Source organism: Poecile atricapillus, chromosome 6 (genome assembly GCF_030490865.1).
Source record: "Poecile atricapillus isolate bPoeAtr1 chromosome 6, bPoeAtr1.hap1, whole genome shotgun sequence".
In the NCBI taxonomy this organism is placed as follows: domain Eukaryota; kingdom Metazoa; phylum Chordata; class Aves; order Passeriformes; family Paridae; genus Poecile; species Poecile atricapillus.
In genome coordinates this window covers 22,818,370-22,838,967 of record NC_081254.1, presented here as the reverse complement: position 1 = coordinate 22,838,967, position 20,598 = coordinate 22,818,370, and the positions used below count along the sequence as shown (strand labels likewise).

General features: G+C 38.3%; 1 protein-coding gene across 1 annotated transcript; it reads left to right on the top strand.

The window, feature by feature from the left end:
* The first annotated feature begins 1,473 nt into the window (after window positions 1-1,473).
* KIF11 (kinesin family member 11) lies at window positions 1,474-19,979 on the top strand. Its single transcript, XM_058841372.1, has 22 exons — window positions 1,474-1,596; window positions 4,567-4,699; window positions 4,809-4,906; window positions 4,988-5,066; window positions 5,366-5,551; window positions 5,633-5,757; window positions 8,264-8,354; window positions 8,613-8,855; window positions 8,966-9,061; window positions 9,687-9,775; window positions 10,331-10,418; window positions 11,199-11,387; window positions 12,561-12,768; window positions 13,021-13,193; window positions 13,482-13,604; window positions 14,591-14,749; window positions 15,145-15,284; window positions 15,935-16,214; window positions 17,345-17,567; window positions 17,784-17,938; window positions 18,254-18,370; window positions 19,063-19,979. Exons 1-22 carry the CDS (start codon window positions 1,517-1,519, stop codon window positions 19,183-19,185), a joined length of 3,198 nt encoding a protein of 1,065 aa, XP_058697355.1. The 5' UTR covers window positions 1,474-1,516; the 3' UTR covers window positions 19,186-19,979.
* Window positions 19,980-20,598: the final 619 nt, after the last annotated feature.

Below are 20,598 nucleotides of genomic sequence, written 5' to 3'. Positions count from 1 at the left end.
AAACAAAATGTGTTATTCTGATTTTTAGTGTTTATTGTTTGTTCATAATGCCTAATGCAAGATTGATTAGCTCTGACATTGCTCTAACTCTTCAGATAAATGGTGGGGGAGCGTAATGGGATGTTGCTTCATGTCACTGTCAGGAAAATTACTGCAAGCCTTATGGGTTAGGATCTATTTGGTATTAACATTAAGAACTCACAGGGGAGAGAAGTATAAGATTCAAAGCAGCTAACTTTAGGGGAAAAAAGGGGTGTGGACACCTGCAAAATTATAGATGGGCGATCAAAATTTCAGAAATTGAGGAGGCCCTAGAACAAGAGCAAAACACTGTAGCACTGTAGGCCATAACAGGTAGATGACAGTCTGTAGGAGCCAGTACAAATTTAATAACAAAAGCGTATCAGACAAATTGAATCTCCTCTAATATCTGCTACTGCCCAGAAGACCAGTTATCCTGTCCTAGATCTCCACCTAGCAAAGCATTTAATAGCGCCTCAAAGGAAGCTCTCACAGGGAATCCAGGGTGACATAAATGGCAAAGTGGTTCACATGGTACAGTTTCAAAGTAGAAGGATGGATGTGGTGCAACCCGTGATGCTTTGTGCTTAGCCTGTAACTACTTAGTTTCATTCTTAAATAGGATTTCCCCACTACTCGATAAGGCAATACCAACTTGTAAACCTGTAACGTGGAAAGTTAGTTGTGGAATTCAGACTGACATAGACGAGTTGTGCTGGAGACCGGCCTGAGCTGAAGCCTGCACAAGGCGCAGAGGGACCAGAGCAGAGCTCTGCAGGCATGGCCAGGAGCGCACAGGGCCGGTAGGGTGTGCCCTGTGCTGGGGCACCCCCGGCCGAGGGGACAGCAGGTGCCCTGCTGGGAACGGAGAGCGCTGTGCCTTGCTGTATAAGTAGAAACCTGATCATTGTTTCAAACAAGCGAAGGAATGTTTCAGTTCCAGGAAGCTTTGGCGAGCTGTGCTTATTTGTCGTGATATTTAAGGAACTGGTGGGCCAGCTGGAGAGCTATGAGAAGAACGGATGGCTGAAGGGCTTGACCTGTGAGAAAGGGTTATATGGATGATTTGACTGTAGCAGACTGATGGCGGGCAGAGTTTGGCTGCCCTCAGACCCGTGGGTGTCAGCGGCAGCCGCAGAGGAGGCCAGACAGTGTCCTGCTAGCCTCTCACGGTACTGGCGGCACAGACGAGCCGTAGGGCAGGTACGGGGGGACATCGGGTACCGCGTCACGGTTTAGCGGGATCAGCAGCACAGGCGCTTGGGGAAGCCGGCCCGGTCTAACCCACCTACCTGACGGGGCCGGGGCGGAGCAGCACCGCAGCTCCCAGCGCCGCCGCCGCCAGGATTTGAAATCCCGTCCCGTGGTGCCCCGGGGCCGCCGCTGATTGGCCGGGCCGGGCGGTGCGCGGTTCAAAGCGGCGCTGGCGGCGGCGCGCGCGGCCGACCCGAGCCGAGGCTCCGTGGCAGCGCTTTGGTCCCGTCCCGGTCCCGCCATGGCTTCCTTCGGCTCCCAGGGCGGCAGCACCAAGAAGGAAGAGAAAGGCAAGAATATCCAAGTGGTGGTGCGATGCAGGTACGTGTGGCCGGCCTTCTCTGGGCGAGCGTTGGGGGCCGGTCCGTGGGCAAGCCCCAGGGAGGTCCCGCGTTGGTGCCTCCGGGACCCGGGCCCAGACGGTGTCCGCACAGCACCTCGGACAGCCCGCGGGGCCGTGTGCCGGGCGCTGTGCAGCTGTGGCTCTGCCGGGCCGCGGTGTCCGGCTGCGGATGCGTGCTCCGGCGGATCGCTGTGTCTGCCCGCAGCGATCGCTGCGAGGGAGCCGCCCGTACCCCTCGGCACCGCGCTCGGGGCTGCCTGTCCCGGGCACCGGCCTGCGGTTGAGGCAGGCCCGTGTGTCCCGCGGGGAAGCGGCGCTTCCGCAGAAGTGTTTTGAGCGATTTCTTACAGCTTTAAAAGGCAAAAAGCTGCAGTTTCCGAACTTGATTCGGCGCACACCCCGTATGAAGCTGCGTAGGAAGCTCAAGGAGAGCTACGTGGAATTAATATGACATTCGAGACACACAAAAACTCAGGCTGAATTGTGTACTTCTGTCAGCTCCTGTGGGAAGTCGTTAAGCTTTAACAGATAAATTGTTGCTACGCTCGCTGTGTCACATAAATTCATTGGTACAGACTTTCAAGGGGACAGGCAATAGGATGGGGGTCTACTGCTGAAGTAAAAATGACCAAATGTCTTGGTTGATGAGATGAATTTACTTTTTGGTATGAAGTGGTATATTTAATGTACCATAAAATTAGGTTTTCTTTGTAATTCTGAGGTGGCTTTAAAAAGTTGCTTACTGCTACTAGATAATAATGTTAAGGCACTGTATGTTAAAACTGTAATACTGGTAATACATTATGCATGGTGTTTGAAACACCTTTAGAAGCTGGGGTTTTTTTGAGCCAGATCTGCGAACATTAGTTTATGTGTTATGTTTTAATGTCTTTTGCAGTCATATCCTCAAGCTTACGAGTTCTACTTTTACAGAGGCACAATAAATATAGAAATTAAAATAAATTTAGCCTTATCTTTGCAATGCAACTACAAAGCTTCTGAAACAAATGTGGGATTGGTGAAAGTGTTGATGTGAGTCAAGGCTATTTCAAAAGAATAAGTTGATTTAAGCAACTGGATTTGAAATACTGTCAAGAGCAGAGCAGCTATTTTCTTTTTATGTGTCTTAATTATTCTGGAATAGCTTTATCAAGTATTTATTTTAACTAAATATAATGCTCACTATGCTACTTTTAACATTAAGACTGTCCACAGTGGAATGTTCTGCTTTTGTTATAATTCATAGACAAATTGCTATGTCAAGAGTTAGTTTCTAACCTCTTAAAACTTCCTTGCCCGCTCTTGCCCTTCCTAGACCTTGTTTTTTTTTTTTTAATAGCTTCTGTTTATTTGAGTTAGTAAATGTTTCTTCTACATTCCTTTTTTCTTCTGCATCAAGTCAGATTCTCCTTATAGATATGAAGGTAGAAGTAACTTTGTTCTTTGGTGTCATAATTTGTTCCTAAAACCTGATCGGTCTGAGCATATAAAAAAACATCTTTTCAAGCAACACATTTACTGAGCTTTGGTAAAACAGAAATTTGGAAACTCAAAATGCATGCATTAGCATTGTTAATTATGCGCTTCATACCTAAGGGGCAGAACCCGAGATCAAATGTCTCCATGGCACACCAGGCAGCTGTTTGTGTAGTGGTGATTTGTACTCCTGCTCCAGCCCAGCTAAATTGTTCCCCTAATATGACAGCTGTGGGGTCTTGCACCTCCTGCCATGGACTGGTTCAGTATTACATGGTTACACAGCAGAATATGTTCACTGTTCTGTTACTTTAAAAGTCATTAAACTGAAGCTGTAACTTGCTGCTGTGAACAAGATTTTAGTGATCTTCTGTTGTCATCAGTCGATCTCGCACCCAGGTGTCCCATGGTCTGTTTAGAATCTGACAGTTCAGCCTTGGTGATGTATTGAGGGAGAAATGTTAGCCGCAAGGTTCAAGAGACTCGAGGTGCTATGTGCTTGTGGTTTTCTTGTGTTTTGTGGTTTTTTCCTTTAACATTATAATTTAAGGAGCATCTGAAGTGTCTATAGTGTCAAGATACTTTCAAGACTATGTATGTATTAAATATAGATTGTAGAAGTTATATTTTCAAGCTGACTGCGCAGGTAAACTATATGGGCAGCATAGACATTCAGTGCAGTAGCACTAGTTAATGAAGAATAAAGTAGGATTTCCGTGCATTTCAGGAGAAATAGTGGCAAATGTGCCTTTAAGGAAAATGGTGTGCACCAAGGTTGAATTAACTTACTGGTGAAACAAGATGCTTACCATCAAGTTCAAAAATTTTGTTGTCCCTCTATTAAACATTTTTACTATGATTGACTTTAAATTAATGTGGCCTTCTCCCCCCTGCCCCCCAGTCTCATGTTTTGTCTGTCTTATTAAATATTACTCAGGTACATCAGTATTATGAAGGTTCTGGTATTGCTGCTTATTATGCTGCAATTAATAGGATCTGTTGGTATTTTTGGTGCTTTAGAGTGTTGTGTCATCTGCATTTGATTCACTGTTGCATTAACTTGCGTGTATAAGTGTTTTGGGTTTTTGGTTTTTTTTTTTTAAGCCTGTTATTTGAACAATTGTTTAATATGTTTCATATTCTACCCTCTGTAACTGAATATGTTCTAATGTTAACTATGTGTGCATCTATATGGTCTTGAAAGTGGTTATAGGCTTGTTAAAAATATGTATGTAACAAACAGAAAGCTATGGATGCCTGAGTTGTCTCACAGTGGGTGAAAGGTAAAACAGGGCCAAATTGTGGTATTTTTTTCTTAAACAATTATTCAACAGATAAAGTTAAAAACTTCATTCTTTTTGCCCCATTATACTATTCTAGGTCCTTAACCTGAGTGATATTACTGCTTCATCTCTTTTCTGTTCTTGTTAGCAATGATTTCAATCCAATATTCCTGACTTCTGTCCTTTTAGGCCTTTTAATGCCTCAGAACTTAAAGCGAGCTCCTATGCTGTCATAGACTGTGATCAAGCAAGAAAGGAAGTCAGTGTCCGCACCGGAGGAGTGACAGATAAGTCATCAAGAAAGACTTACACATTTGATATGGTTGGTAACTGCTTGTCAAGTTGGGGGCTTCTGGAAACAAGCTAATATTTAGTGTGACATTATACATTATTGTATAGATAAATGGGATGTGTTGTCTTTGTGTCAATAGGTTTTTGGAGCTCAGGCAAAGCAGATTGATGTGTACCGGAGTGTTGTGTGTCCCATTTTGGATGAAGTTATTATGGGCTACAACTGTACGGTGTTTGCGTAAGTAAGCCAATAATTACTATTAGGAAATTTTATTTGTATTTTAGCTTCTTGTTTATGTTTTTATTTTTATTCTCACAGTTACGGCCAAACTGGTACTGGTAAGACCTTCACAATGGAAGGGGAGCGGTCACCCAATGAAGAATATACTTGGGAAGAGGTATGTTTTCATTCCTGAGATTGCTCTTGTCCGTAGTGTAGTTCAAAGTAGGAAACTGAAGAAGGCTAAGGAAAACCAAAAGTTGATGTCTTTCAAATTCTGAAGCTGACTTTCCTTAGAAATTTGTAGATTAACAGTCTCATTCATTTATATGAAAAGGACTACTTTACATCTTTAATGTATTGCATTCTACTATTGTTGACTTATATTCTTGTTTATATCCAGTCAGACTAGTTGAAACTCTACCCCCTACCTCCAAATCTTTCAGTTTATTTATAAATTAAATATTTCTTTTATAGGATCCACTAGCAGGTATCATACCCCGTACATTGCATCAAATATTTGAAAAACTCACAGAGAATGGTACCGAATTTTCAGTGAAAGTTTCTCTTTTGGAAATCTATAATGAGGAGCTTTTTGATCTTCTGAATCCTACTCCTGATGTTGGGGAAAGACTACAGATGTTTGATGATCCTCGAAACAAGGTTAGTTCTACGAAATTTGTTATTTTGAGGTTTTCAGGATTGTTGAGAGACATATAATAAGCATGTATTACTTTCTGACAGAGGGGTGTAATTATTAAAGGCTTGGAAGAAGTAACTGTACACAACAAAAATCAAGTTTACCAAATCCTGGAAAGGGGTGCAGCCAAAAGAACAACTGCAGCTACTTACATGAACGCATATTCCAGGTACAAATCTTCCCCATTTCAGAAACCTTGTTTTGTTCTTTCTTAAACAGACTCTTACTGAAGAAGAAAGAAGCTAGAGCAAACATGACATCGTCTTGAGATTGTCTGTCATAGTGCAGACTCTCAAATGTGGGTTAGAAAGCTATAGTTACAATTTCTTTCTTATCATGTGCTGTGGGGTGATTGCAATAGGTGTATGAAGGGATAACATGATTTAACCCCAGCCAGCAGCTAAGCCTATCTGGCCACTCATTCACTCCCCCATCCGCAGGATTTAGGGAGAGAGCTGGAAGTGTAAAAGCTGGAAAACTCATGGGTTGAGATAAAGACAGTTTAATAGGGATAGCAAAGGCTGTACACACAAGCAAAGCAAGAAATTAATTCACTGCTTCCCATGGTTAATACATCTCCATGAGAGCAGGGTCCCATGTGTAACAGTGATTTGGGAAGACAAATGCCGTCACTCCAAATGTCCCCTCCCTTTTTCTTCCCTCTTCCCCCCACTTTATATACTGAGCCTGATACTATATGGTCTGAAATATCCCTTTGGTGGTTTGGGGTCACCTGTCCTGGCTGTGTCTCCTTCCAACTGCCTGTGTACTCTGAACCTCCTTGCCAGTGTCACAGCATCCAAAGCCCTGACAACAATGTCTCTGTATGGCACAAATCCAAAACACAGCTCCATACCAGCCACTGTGAAGACTAACTCCACCCAAAAAAAAAAAACATACAAAGCATCATAAAATCTGAATGCTTCTCAAGTTAAAAAAGGACAAGCTATTTCTCCCTGCATTGTTTTTAATACAAGCTTCTCCTCTTGTTTAGAGTTTGCTTGCTTTGTAATTATTATAGTCTTTGTAAATATGTAGTGTCTGTTTGGAACAGTAGCCCTGGGATTCCACCTAACTCTAGCTGAGATAAAAGCATCATAATGTTCTTAATTAGACATTTAGAATATTGAAGCTTAAGTATAACTCAAAGTTATGAAGTTAAATTTTTCAAAGCTTTCTATGCCTATGAAAACAGAAGGGCTAAATCTGACAAATACATAAGTGAAATACATTGTATGTACTAGTATGAGATAAATACTCCTTGCAGTAGATGCTGTACATTTTCAAAAAGAAGGTTCCTTTCAATTTTGGAAGATGTTTAGTTGATATACCTGTATCAGAGGGGTGGGTTGTCTTTATTCTAGCTGTTCTAGGTGGTTGGATGTTTTGGCCAGTCCCATTTATTAAATAAACTTGGTGTAATGGTCTTGAATATCCTTTCTTCTCTGTACCACCAGTAGGAAATGATACCTTAGGATTTGTTACTGAAGTTTGGCGTTTCAATATACTGCTAAGATCGGCTTTTTACAGATCCAATACAAGACCCTCATTTCAAAATCTGGCTTCTGTAAAATTTGCAAACTAGGTTGGGAATAAGATTGTATGGCAGTAAGGGCTGCTTCATATGGGTGCAGGTCATAGAATGTAATATAGGGGCACCTGGGTCAGAAATAGCATTCTTTTTATTACTGCCTTCACATTCTTGAGCTGTAGATGCAATATCTGAACAAGCAGTTGCAATAGTATGGAATATACCCTGCCTGTTTTGTATTGTATTTTAATTTCAAGATATACTGACCATGTCTGTCTACTGGTGGAAGGAAATGGGTATTTTGTACTGCTGATTGGAACACAGAACTCATTTTGTCTGAGATTCCAGATAATTTTGAGAATTTATTGTGCCGGATGTGTTGTTTTATGTATGGTCAAACTGGTGTATTTTGACATCTATGGCTTTCTATATGTGTCGGCTTCCTGTAGTAAAAACTTATTAAAGGAATAAACTCAACCTAAAATCATCTTGGCTATGAGAGTGGGGAAACACTGGAACGTGTTGCCTAGAGAAATTGTAATGCTCTATCCCTAGAAGTGTCCACGGTCATGTTGGATGGGGCTTTGAGCAGCCTGGTCTAGTGGAAGGTGTCCTTGCCCATGGTAGGCTGGTTTGAGCTAGGTGAAACCATTCCATGGTTCTGTGATCTTAAACTATTACTATTTTTGATAGAAAAATTAATTGAACTTCTAAATTTTTGTTGGATTGAACCAGTTGCTGAATTTTTCTTAGCCTGCATAAAGAAAGTTATGTTCCTTACGTTCTGTGAAACTGTTCTTAGCATAAGGACTGAAAAAAATCCTGTGAGTCAGTTTTCATGAGACACTTGTGAATTGGAAATACACAAATGTAAGCAAAACCAAGGCTTCTTGCTTCTCCTTGAAATAAGATAAAACTTATAGGATTGAATGAGTCAAATGTCAACCAATTGCTTCATCACTGGTTTTAAATACCATATTCATATGTACATACACAAAATAGCAGAATAACTTTGTGTCTTGAAAATATAATTTGTAGTTCATGGGCTAAATGTATTCTCTGTAAGGAGCACAGAACTTGTAGCAGTCATATAACAACTAGATATTTGGCTTTAATGGAACATCTGAAACTGATTTCTTTGCAGCCGTTCCCACTCTGTGTTTTCAATTACCATCCATATGAAAGAAACAACGCTAGATGGAGAAGAACTTGTTAAAATTGGAAAGCTAAACTTGGTAAGTATTTGAAATAAGTGTCATTGATAGATTTTTTTAGCCATATACAAGGGTTGATTAGAGTTTTTTCCTGATAAGGGGAAAATAATTGTTTTCATAAAGTTATAGGATGTTTCTTTGTTGCTATGAAAAATACCAGTCCCATTTGTCACCCCAGTGTCTCCTGAAAAACTGGTAAGCTCTTTTATGTGTTCTGCAAGACTTTGGGGCAAGCATTCTTCAGGGTCATTGAGACAGAAGCATACCCTCTCTTTCCAGGTTGATCTTGCAGGAAGTGAAAACATTGGTCGATCTGGGGCTGTTGACAAAAGAGCTCGTGAAGCTGGAAATATCAACCAGTCTCTGCTGACACTAGGAAGAGTGATTACTGCTCTAGTGGAAAGAGCCCCTCATATTCCATACAGGGAGTCTAAACTCACAAGAATCCTTCAAGACTCTCTTGGGGGACGGACAAAAACATCAATAATTGCCACAATTTCGCCTGCATCTGTAAATCTTGAGGTAAATTAGAATCTGAAAACCTATTCCTAAAATTAATAATATATTTTGCTAATGATACAAAAATGAGTTAATTCCTCAGTTTGACCTAATCTTACATCTGTTTTTCACAGGAGACATTGAGTACACTGGAATATGCCCATAGAGCAAAGAATATAATGAACAAGCCTGAAGTTAATCAGAAGCTAACAAAAAAAGCTCTCATTAAGGTAACTAGATGTGTATCTTAAAAAATGAAGTTACAGATTAGGCATGACTTTCTGTTAATGTAGTCTTTGCTGTTTGCAGGAGTATGGAAGAAGCTATAACTAGTAGCAGTGCTTTTCTGAAGTGATTTTAATTATTGAACTGATGCTTTTAAACTAGAGCTGCACTGATATAGCAATGGTCCCTGCAGATACTGGAGCTGCTGATAAGACTAAAGTTGAACAGAGTTATTGCTACTAGCTGTGACTGTGGGTGTTACATGTTCGCAATTTTGCACTTTCCCTAGAAAGTGCCTGAATTAAAGGGAACTTGTCAGTAAGTACAAGTGAAGAGCCAGTGTAAAGTAGCTCTGCCCCTAAGGAAGCTGTGATTCCCATTGTAAGTTGCTAAATGCAACCAAGTGTGACCTTCAAATGGAAGGTTTCAGTGTTCTACATATAGCCAATATATATCCAATGATATGAATTTAAATGGTGTTATGCTGAATTTAGAGCAGAGTTTAAGTTCTTTGTCTTGTGCTTATGCAAAACTTCTGTAGAGCACTACCTTTGTGAAGTACCTGTTAAGCTGAATATCAAAACCGAAATAGGAATTTTCAGGTTTACATGTGATTGTTTCTTTATGCAGGAATATACTGAAGAGATTGAGCGTCTGAAGCGAGACCTCGCTGCTGCTCGAGAGAAAAATGGAATCTATATTTCTGTTGAAAACTATGAGTATGTCTGCAAAATTTCTATAAAATAACTAGCAACAAATCTCAGATACTGGTACCTATCCTTATACAGATAAGTATGTACTTGCAGGTGTATTTTTAATCCAGGAAGTTGAAGATAGTTAGGAAAACTTAACTGTTTGGTCAACTTGTTCTTTCAAAATTAATTATTATACAGATAAAATCCAATAGGCTTGCACTGAGGAAATATTATACAGATAAAATCCAATAGGCTTGCACTGAGGAGTTTGTCTATGTGTAAAACTTACCATAAGCGTTACTCAGCATGCAGATTTACACTTGCAACCTTTTTTTTTTCAGTAGAAGTTAATACAGGAAAGTAAACTTGATATTGATATATTCACTTCTAAGAGGGCTACTTTGCACAGAAAGTTTACAATGGAAAATTGTCTTAAATCTTTTCTGCCTTAAGTGCAAACTACCTGCTATTCATATAGCATTTAGCAATATTTATTTTTTGAAATTACTAAAAATGTAGTGTAAAATCTTAAAGCTGCCTCTTACTTGACTAATTTGTTTATTTTAATTCTTGCTTGAGAGCCCTTAGTGGAAAGCTGACGGTCCAGGAAGAACAAATTACAGAGTATATTGACAAAATCAGTGTCATGGAGGAAGAAGTGAAAAGGGTAAGTGATGTTTTTCAACTGTGACTTAAATCTGCCAAAAAATGGAAGAAATTCTCCTTTCAAAGTGAGGAAAAAAGGTTTGAGGAAAGAACAGTCAGAATATTCTTCTTGTTGTTGTTGATATTAAAGTTCCCCAATTAGTCAAGAGTGGAAGCTTCCTAGTTCTTGAAGTTAGGATTTTGAAATAATGTATATGAAATTGCAGATTGCAATACTTATTTTTTAAAGCTGTTTTCATGTCTAGTACTATAATTTGCTTTGCTGAATTTTCAACAAAAAATCTGCTTGTAAAATGGTATCATCTCAGTTGACAGGTATCTGCTTAGGAGCAAAGAATGAGGGGAGAGAGGTCATGAGCTTCCTTTAAACAAATTACATGAAAATTGGAGCTGCTTGTTTAAGAGAAATGTAGAAATTAATTTGCTGGTATATGTACCTCTTCTATGTAATCAGCTTCACTGACTCTTTTCAGTATATCTGGTCATGTTTGTTTAGTGGGATTCTTTTCCTTGTGCTGTAGCAGTTGTTGGCTCTTGTTTTTTGAGAGGGGAAGTAAGTGGTTATTACAGTGAGAATGGTGTTGGCTTGATATTTTCAGTGATTATAAAGACTATAGAAACCTGTAGTTTAGGTTTAAGACCTGAGTCCTAAAGCTAAAATTACATTGCTAGATGACAATTTGCTTTCTGTCATTGTCATGTAATTTGAGAGATGTGAAATGAGACTGTCAAATTTATAAAAAGTGATGTTGCCTTATTTGATGATTGTCTTCCTATTTAGGTCACTGAACTATTCAGAGTCAGTAAAAATGAACTTGAACAGTGTAAAACAGATTTGCAAATCAAGGAGAAAGAACTGGAAGAAACGCAAAAAGACCTGCAAGAAACTAAGGTTCAGCTGGCTGAAGAGGAATATGTGGTTTCAGTTTTGGAAAATACTGAACAAAAACTTCATGGCACAGCTAGCAAGGTTATCACAGTTGTACTTACTGTAAAACAGCTTCCTATGTTTGGGAGTTTCTTGGGCTATTCAAGGAAACCAATTGTTGCTATAAAGCATGATGTGAGTGAGACAGGACCTGGATTTAAGATGGGAAACTAGGATTAGATTGCAGGACTTTGTGGCAGTGTTGACAGTTGACTGCTAAACACTTTGGTTGGTCTGGAACTAATTTTCCCTCAGGCCAGTTTGTCATGGAAGTTCCAGTGCTTTGCAGTATCTATTATCATGAGGTTTTTTGCAGAATAAGTAGTTTTCTTTCAAAATCTTATGACTGGTCCTGCAAAACAGTAAACTCTACATACCTGAAGGACCTGGTCTAGCGCAACATGTCCCTGCCCGTGGTAGGAGACTTGGAAATAAATGCTCTTTAATGTTCCTTCCAACCCAAACTGTTCTATGAACTGGGCTAGAAAAATAGCAAAAAGCTTTGAATAATGTTGCCCTGTCACCTCTGTGTTTTAGGATGTGTTTTTGAGGTGTTTGTAGATTAGTCATAATTATCAAAACAGACTTGAAGTAGAGAAGAGAGAGTGTCCTGCTATTTAAACTGCAAAATGATGAAACTTGTTTCTTCAGGCACTATGGCAATTTCTTTGTTTGGATTCCTGTATGATTAGGAGGGGATGACTGGTTTTTAGGTGTGAGTTGTGGAGTATTTGAGACAAATGGGTACAGAAATTACTTATGCTCACTACAAACCAGGACTCCACTATTTGTATGAATTCTAAATTATTTATCGCAGCACTAGTACTAGAAACCTCTTGCTTGAGTACTATATTAAAGAATATATTTACTGTCACATTGTTCAGAAAAAAGTAGAAGTGCTCAGGTATTTTTCAGTTAATACTCTGGAATAAATGATACCTTTATTCCTTATTATACTGAGGCAGTAATTTATTAATGCTTTGATTTTAAAGCCAGAACAAATGGTCTCTGGAAGGTAACTTTTTCTCATGTTCTAAAAGCATAAATGACATAACACCGTGGTCTAGAACTGTTGTAATTTGATGATGTAAAAGGAAATACCTATCTTCCAAGAGAGATAACTTCTTTAACTCAGAGCTGTTGTTGCTTTTCCTTATATAATATGTGTTTGACTTGTTGTTTAAAGACTTACTAAAATAACTTTAAAAATTGTAGTTACTAAGTACAGTTGAAGAAACTACAAGAGATGTATCTGGGCTCCATGCAAAACTGGACCGTAAGAAGGCTGTTGATCAGCACAATGCTGTTGTCCAAAATACATTTGCAGGACAAATGAATGCTTTGTTCAGCAAAATACAAGATTCAATTACTGAAAACAGTTTGAAGCAGCAACAGATGCTGACATCTTACACAAATTTTATAGGTAAGTGTAATACCTGTATTAGTAGTTATCCTGTAGTAATCTTAATCTCAAAGACCACTTCCTAAAATGTATATGTTTTAGGAAAGAAGTGGTTTTATTTAAGTGACATAATTATTACAGTTGCACCAGTAATAATGTGTCTGGGATGATCCACAGCCTTTCTGTAATGGGCAATAAGGTGATGAGTAATAAAAAGTTCCTGTCTTACAGCAGAACTTTAAAAAAAATTTTAAATCTGGTTTTCTTTTGTAGGTGACCTCCTGTCTACCAGTTCTTCTACAGCAGATATTCTTGCATCAGTTGTATCAGCATCTTTTGCCTCTCTTAAAGAATTGGTGTCTGCTGAAGTTTCTCACATGTCTGAAAAAATAACACAGCAGGAGAATCTATCACTTGATTGTAAAGCAGAGCTGCTGAGATTAATTGTTAGTACATTTGCATCTTAAATATTAGAAAATGGTTTTGGTCAAAAGGGGTTCTGTATATGTATAGAATGTTTTCTAATGGTCTTTACCTGTATCTGCTTCACCACCTGACCATGATTGTCCCTCCCCACTTCCCCTCCCATGTCACCCACACAAGTTGTAATGTACTATATAGCATATACTGTCATAATAGAGTACATGGATATGTACATAGTAGCTTTTTATAAATGTAGATGAAGGAACAGCCATGTTCTAGTTTAATTTTTTCATTTTTTTTTTTCTTCCTAGGAGGAACATGAAACTGGATTAGGAAGAGCAGTGAATAGCTTGACACCAGTGGTAGAATTTGTCTTGGGGTTAAACCGTCAGTTCCAGAGTAACTTGGAGAAATATTCTGCTGTGGCTGACCAGGTAATACACATAGTCTGCCTCTTTGGCTTGTGCTTTGCTATTTTATTTAATTTACAGGTAATATGTTCTTTGTTTTTCTGTAGTATGTCAGAGTGTTTCCACTTTTTGTGTAGCCTTTTACCCTTTATCTTGTCCCATGAGTTCAATCTTTTTCTTTTCAGATTTTTTTCCTCTCCTGAGTGTGATAAATTTGCTTGTTCTCTATGTTGGCACAGCTGCTTGCCTGAGTGCCACAGTAGAATGGTAAAACATGGATGCTTAAATCTTTATTAGCAACAAATATTTGATATTTTTAATATATTCTTCCCCTGTATTTCAGAAATCTGAAAAAAAAGTCAGCTTAGGCAAGTCTTACCACTCCAAAATTTTTATGCTTTCCTATGAAACATTTTCTATAGCCCCTTGGATTCCTGGGGAAATGTGGTGCTTTATCTTGTTAACAACTGTAAGTGCAAGCAATACTGCACTTACTGAAGACCTTTGCTTCAAGTTATTGCTCTATCACATGATACTTCTGTAGAACTGTAGCATCTTTAATTTCTTTTTTTTTTTCCTTTTTTCCATTGTGTCAAAAACAAGTCTTTGTTTCTGGTCACCTGTTTCTCTTACTGAAATATTTTCCCCTCATGTCAATTACATTTCATGAGGAATCAACTCCCCATGTCTGAAAGGTTTTTATTGGTTTTCAGGCTTAGACAGCAGATAGTCCATGGCTTATGAGCTCTTGCTGTTCCTTGTCTGCTTTTCTATTTACCTTGCATGTCAAATTTTGTGTTTGGAATAGCCCCCACACTAAGTTCCAGTCTCAAACTGCAGATTGTTCCAAGTGTGACTTTTTGCCTTTTATGCACAGTACTTCATTAATGACTTTTGACAATATCCTTGGGGTAGAGTTTATTTCTGTGTCAGTTATGCTAGGGAAAAATACCAGTTTCTTAAATAAAGATCTGAAAATCTAACTGTAAGTAAAACTTTTTTTCTTTAAGATGGAAGGCCATAAAAGGGAAATGGATACCTTCTTTGGAGATCTTTTTCTCACTCTGCAAAAAATACAAGAAGAAACAGCTGGTGGCTTTGCTCAGCTCCAGCATAATTGTGACAGTTTAAAAGAAGAAGTGGAAATGACGAGGTTGGCACATAGAAAGGTATCCTTAGAGTAAGAAAACACCCTAAAACCAAGTGTGATTACTTGCTTTGATTTAAATTATTATGTGGTAGTAAACCATTATACTTACCTCAGGAAAAAAATGTTAGGAGGACAGTAACTTGATCCTAATTCTATTGAACTTTTGTTAGGCTGCTTTAAGTAATTTATATAGGAATGTAGCAAAATCCCCTTCCCCTTGCTGTGAGTATATTCAATATAGTTCATTTACACATGTCTCCAAAAGCAAAGTGTCTGTGTCTTCACTACACAAAAATTGTACCTTCTGCTTTAGAAATGCAAAACTCTGCATTTTTAATCCAGGCATTCAGCTACCCTTTAAGAGTGTTAAAAAGTGCAAAATAACAGTGAAACTTGTGGTATTTTTCTTGATAGAGCGCAGACAAATTGATATCTGTACTGCAAAGCCAGCTCGACCTGTTTGCTCAGGAGACTCAGAAGAACTTAAGTGATGTACTCACAAAAAATGGAAGCCTGAAGACCACCATCACTGCTATGCAAGAAAATGTTCACCTGTAAGGAGCAGTTCTTTTTGCTGTATATTCATGCAAGATAAACTATGTATGAAGACAACTTCAAAATTGGATGCCCTTAATATTTATGTTCTTATAAAGCCTGCTGGGCATGGCCTGTGTATTAGAGCTGTGCTCTGCCACTGAGTGTAGATCATAGTTGGCCTTTCCCCTGAGTAAACAGTAGTTCTAAAAAGCTTGGCCTTGAACTTGTCTCCTGAGCAAGTTGTGTGTGATAAGAAAGTATCATTTTGGGTGTAATATGCTGAGGAGTGTCCCTCAGTGTCTGGACTTCAGAACTCCATATTATGAAAGTTTAGCTTGAAGCATAATAATGTATCTATTGCAATATATTTCATTCAATTGCAGACTGAATAACCAAGGTCTTGCTGAAGTTTTTAGTTTGTGGTTAGGGTCTTTTGGTTCTCTTTTCAGGTTTCTTGGTTGGTGGATGTTTTGGGTTTGTTTGCTTTTTTTAGCAAACCTGCTGCTGCAAAGCGCTGTGAATTTGCTATGTAGACCAACAATATAATAATTAACTGGCTTGATAGAACTGTGCTATTTCACTGGCTCTGGTCTCATGTTTCTAAAAGTGTACTGTGTTAAAATCTACCTTTCAAAATCTCTGAACTCTCACAAATATGTTGTTGCAGGAAAACTACAGACCTAGTCAGCAGTACAAATTCCAATCACAGCAAATTTACTGCATCTCTGGATAATTTCTCTCAAGAGCTCAGGAGTATAAATGCTGAAAACAAGACAATGCTGGAAGAATCCAATGACCACTGTCAACATCTTCTCAGCAATCTCAAAAATGTGTCTCAGGATACCAGTACATGGGGTGAATTTACAACTGCTCAGATGGTCAACTTCACTAATCAGCAGCTATTGTCATTCAAGGATGAGAAACAGCAATTTCAGTATTTACAAAAGGTACCTATAGTCATTTGTAGTCTAATGCAACATCCTGAGACAAACTACACTGCAGAATTTGTAGAGGGGAGAAAAAGGTTCTCTGTTATAGTCAAAACAAAACTATGGTTTTTTTGATAGTAGACTCATGTTACTGAGCTTAAGAAGATGTAACTAGAGGAAAGCAAAAGACTAAATTAAGAGGAAGACTTTGAACTTCAAGTGCCCCTAACCTCAAAAAATGGTGTCATGACTAATGCTATACAGCTAACTTGTAATCTGAGCATTTATATCATCTTAGTAGTGTTTATCTCTAATTCTAAAGCTTTATCTACAGTACTGTCCTTGGGAGAGGCACAGTGATCAAATGAAGGCTGTTTCCTGGAGAATGCAAATTACTTTCTTAGTCAGATTCAATCAATATGGGAGAAAGCATCCTATTAAGTATATACAAGTATATACTTGACCTCTTATCTTAGAGTTTCTCTCTTGGGTTTTTGTTTTTTTTTTTAATTTCCATCACAAGTTTCACATCCCAACCTTTTTGTTGTTGTTGTAATAGGCAATAAAATAGGCAAATCCAGTATTTTGTGAACAGAAGGAAAAACTCAGCTATAGAAATTTCCTTCACACAGAATATTCTGAATTGGAAGTGATCTCCAAGGATCAAGTCCAACTATAAACTAAAACCATTTGTGGTCTCAATACATATCTGTTGTACCTGCTGAACACTTCACGAGTTCAATTTCATTGGGAATAGCTGAAAACACATTTTCTTTTTCCTCTGCAAATGCATACAGGTTCTAGTTCTTGTAGGATGATGTTCATGTTCAGTTGAATATCCTAATTCTATGCAGCGTTTGTGCATAGAAGCATGAGGAGTCTGGTCTGAGCCAGATGGCATCATCTTTATTCTTGAGACTAGCTTTCTAAAATGATCATACTTTCTAAGAAACTGACTCTCTTCTGAAGATAGCTCTCAAAATGAGAGTGTAAAACTGGCACTGAAACTTCTCAATTTGAGGTCTCAGTTGTTTCGTTTCAGGTCATGTCACTAATCATGCACCACATCTTAGAAAAGAGGCCATAGTCTTACCTTTCCTGTTAACTTGGTGTCTTTAGTTGAGTTGTTTTTTTTATTTCATTTTCAGAAAAATGAAGAAGACTGTGATAAAGCAATAGCTGAAACTGCTGACCACATTGGCAGACAAAAGGCTGCTGAGGGGAAGGTGCTAAATGGCCTTCTGGATCAGATAAAGGTGGATCAGGAGATACTTGTGGAGCAGAAGCTGGCACTTAAAGAGGAAGTACATCATGGACTAACTCAGGTTAATAGTTTCCTGCAAGAGGATCTCAAAGTGGATGTTCCAACAGGTATTTAAGTAGGTTGGGGACAGAATGGTCTTGCAGAAAACAGTTTGAGTTCCAGAATTCATAAGAGAAGGTTAATGGGGACAGCCTTACACCTTATTTTTAAGATGTATGCAAAGAATGGTGATTGAACAAAGCATGATTTCTGTGATGAGTTGATGTAAAATTTAGGATCTGAATTTAAAGCAAACACTGAAAAGTGTATAATCTTCATTAAAGGGACAACTCCACAGAGAAAAGACTACTTGTATCCAGTCACACTCGTGAGAACAGAGCCCCGGGAACTACTTCTGAAGCAATTAAGACAAAATCAAACAAATCTTGATGCTATGCTAAGCAGTGTGGTAAATGAGGTGGAGGATAATGCAGGTCAGGTAAGTATATAAATGGCAAAGTAGGCTCTTGAATGAAGATTTCACATCTTTGAGAATATTCCATGCCCTTTTGTAGAGTTGACTGGAACCCCAAGGTTGTTGTAGCCTTTGTGTTTTACAGTGTACTTGGACTCAAGTGTCCTGAGCTTTTGATAAAAACAATCTCTTGAAAAATAAAGATATTAGTAACTTAGATTTCATTCCTGTTTTTCAAGAATTGAAGTGCCATATCTCTTATAAATCTCACCATGTTTAATACATTCATTGAGGAAAATCAGACATTAAATACATATTTCTGAAAAACTTGTGTTTTAGGACCTGTTGGAAGAGGAAGGAGAGTTGCAAGAACCCAATGAAAGCCTTGCTTGTGACAGATTCTTAATGGATAAAAATGTATATTGCCACACAAATGGTGGCATTCCTTTTTTCCAGGTAACTTCCACAGATAACAAAACAGCTGTATATTTGAGAGAAGAAATATCATTGTTCCATACAGTGCTGTAGGTAGTTTCAAGTCACTTGTATTTTAGGGTAGCCTCACAACTTGTTCAAATCCTGTAGATACTGCTTTGTTAGCTTTGTGCAACAGCAGTTACAGTTAAAGTAACAGCAGATTCTGACAACAGTTAATGGTGGATAAAATAATGCAGATTTCTGACAAGATGAACAGACAGTTGAAATCTCCTCAGCAAATAATTCTGCATAAAGAAAATTGTCATAATTTGCTAGATGTGTTAATGGAAGGGTTGAAATGACATGGAGTATTTTCTTAGAGGCCTGACAGAAATATTGGCATTCTTAAGTCTTCATGGGGTTGCGTTTTTTTATTTACTTGCTTCTTACCCTTTTGTTCTACCAATGTATCAGTGTAAACTTCTTGGTATATTAGTCTAGGGGTTTTCTTGCTGAGGAGAGCATATTTTCTTGTTGTGGACCCTTTAAAAATAGCTGCTGAGTTTGTATGTCTACAGTCAATCTCTTGAGTAAATGCAATATATTAGGAACCTTTCTCAGGAGTTACATCAACTTTTTTTCTCAGAACACGGTGTACTGCATTGCACATGAGCAAGACTCTTTAATTTCTTTGTATTCTCTTAACATTGGGTATTTTCTTTAAATCCCAGCACAAAAGAAGTCTCAAAAAGGGTAAAGAGAACAAATCTGCAGCTCCAGTGGAGAACAAAATGGAGGATATGACAGAAGAATTTCTTCAGAAATCTAAGCATCCTTTAAGATTGCTGAACTAAGATATATCCTCTAAAGATTCCTGTTTTAAAATATTTGTCTTACTGAGCCATAACTTTTTTTTTGGTTATTCTCAGTGTCTTTATATAGTGATACAAAGTTGAATCAAAAGATTTCCCTGCTCAATTTCATGCCTTGGTGCCATTTTTATATGTTGCAGTTTGCAAAGTTTTAAGGAAAAAAAGCCTGTAGATTATGGTGCTGTTATGTTAAATGTATATGTATGTTGTCAAGTAAGAAATTTTGTTTCTCAGTAGATCTAAAATACAGAAAGGGATGTGGAAATATGCTTTGTCAGCATTATAAATTACCATTTTATGTATTAATTAGCTGTAAATAAGTGTTCTGGTTTTATACCTGCTTTTCATTCCAGTTGCTCTTCAACTATAATACTTCAAATAAATGAATACATGGAAAACAAATGTACAAGCACCTCACTCAGAGTAAAACAAACTTACCTAACTTTCTTATGGTGCTAGGTTTAAGTTAGCTAAAACATTATCAGCTATGTCATAAGTCTTGTGCTGTCAGAAGAGGATGGTTCTTTCCCTTGTTTCACAAAAGGCAATAATATTATTTCAGTGCCTCTTCATTCTATGAAATTTTACTGCCAGGTCTTGGGCTTTTTGTTTGTTTGAACCCCACTGTTCTTCCTCTTGCAGATGTGAGCTGTTGGTTGGGACACAATGTCTATCAGGTTCTGTTATCATAAGCTGGCAGCATTTCTTTAAGATCTAGGGTTCTTAACATTAAAACATGCAAACTTGGTTACAAATGCAGCTTCTGTGTTGTATAATGACAGTGAATTTCTTTTCATGCTCCTCCCCTGGAAATTTGAAGAAAACTTCAAGCCGCAACATGCCAAAGAAATAGAAGAGTAAGATTATCGTGGCAGTAGGGAGAGACACTGGAAGGCAACCCTAATTGCATTGAAGCACTATTCTTACATAATTGTCCAAACATTATTTGGGAAATAGTTCACTTTTCTGTATTGAGCTTGCAGGCTTAACATTGATGTTTCTTCAGATAGGTGATCCATGCATTTATTTGTCTTTGACCAAGTATGTAAATTAGTTGTACCCTTGACACCAGTCAGACAGCACTTTGCAGTCCTGCTGGAGTCAGAAGGACATAATTTGAAGTGACCCTTGCACTGATTCTCTGAACTGTAGGATGAGGGAGACCATTAACCAATTGTCTGTCTGTACACCTATCTTGCATCTTATTATTTATCTTCTCTTTCACAGCTGTGGGCAAAGCTAATTGCTTTCCAGCAGTCTAATAGCAGGAGAAAAAGCATTGATTCCCTTTCAAGTGACTAAGAAGCACAAATACAGCCTTGTTTTAGGTTTCTTGGGTAAAGCAGGAGACAGCTTCGTACCTTCCATCTTGGTACCTACATATACTGAATTTTT

Bases quoted from the DNA above. Each gene is read 5' to 3' on its own strand.
- KIF11 (XM_058841372.1), top strand. From the start codon at position 1,517: ATGGCTTCCTTCGGCTCCCAGGGCGGCAGCACCAAGAAGGAAGAGAAA. The intron at 5,758-8,263 runs GTACAAATCTTC...ATTTCTTTGCAG, and splicing joins TACATGAACGCATATTCCAG to CCGTTCCCACTCTGTGTTTT. The intron at 14,750-15,144 runs GTATCCTTAGAG...TTTTCTTGATAG, and splicing joins CGAGGTTGGCACATAGAAAG to AGCGCAGACAAATTGATATC.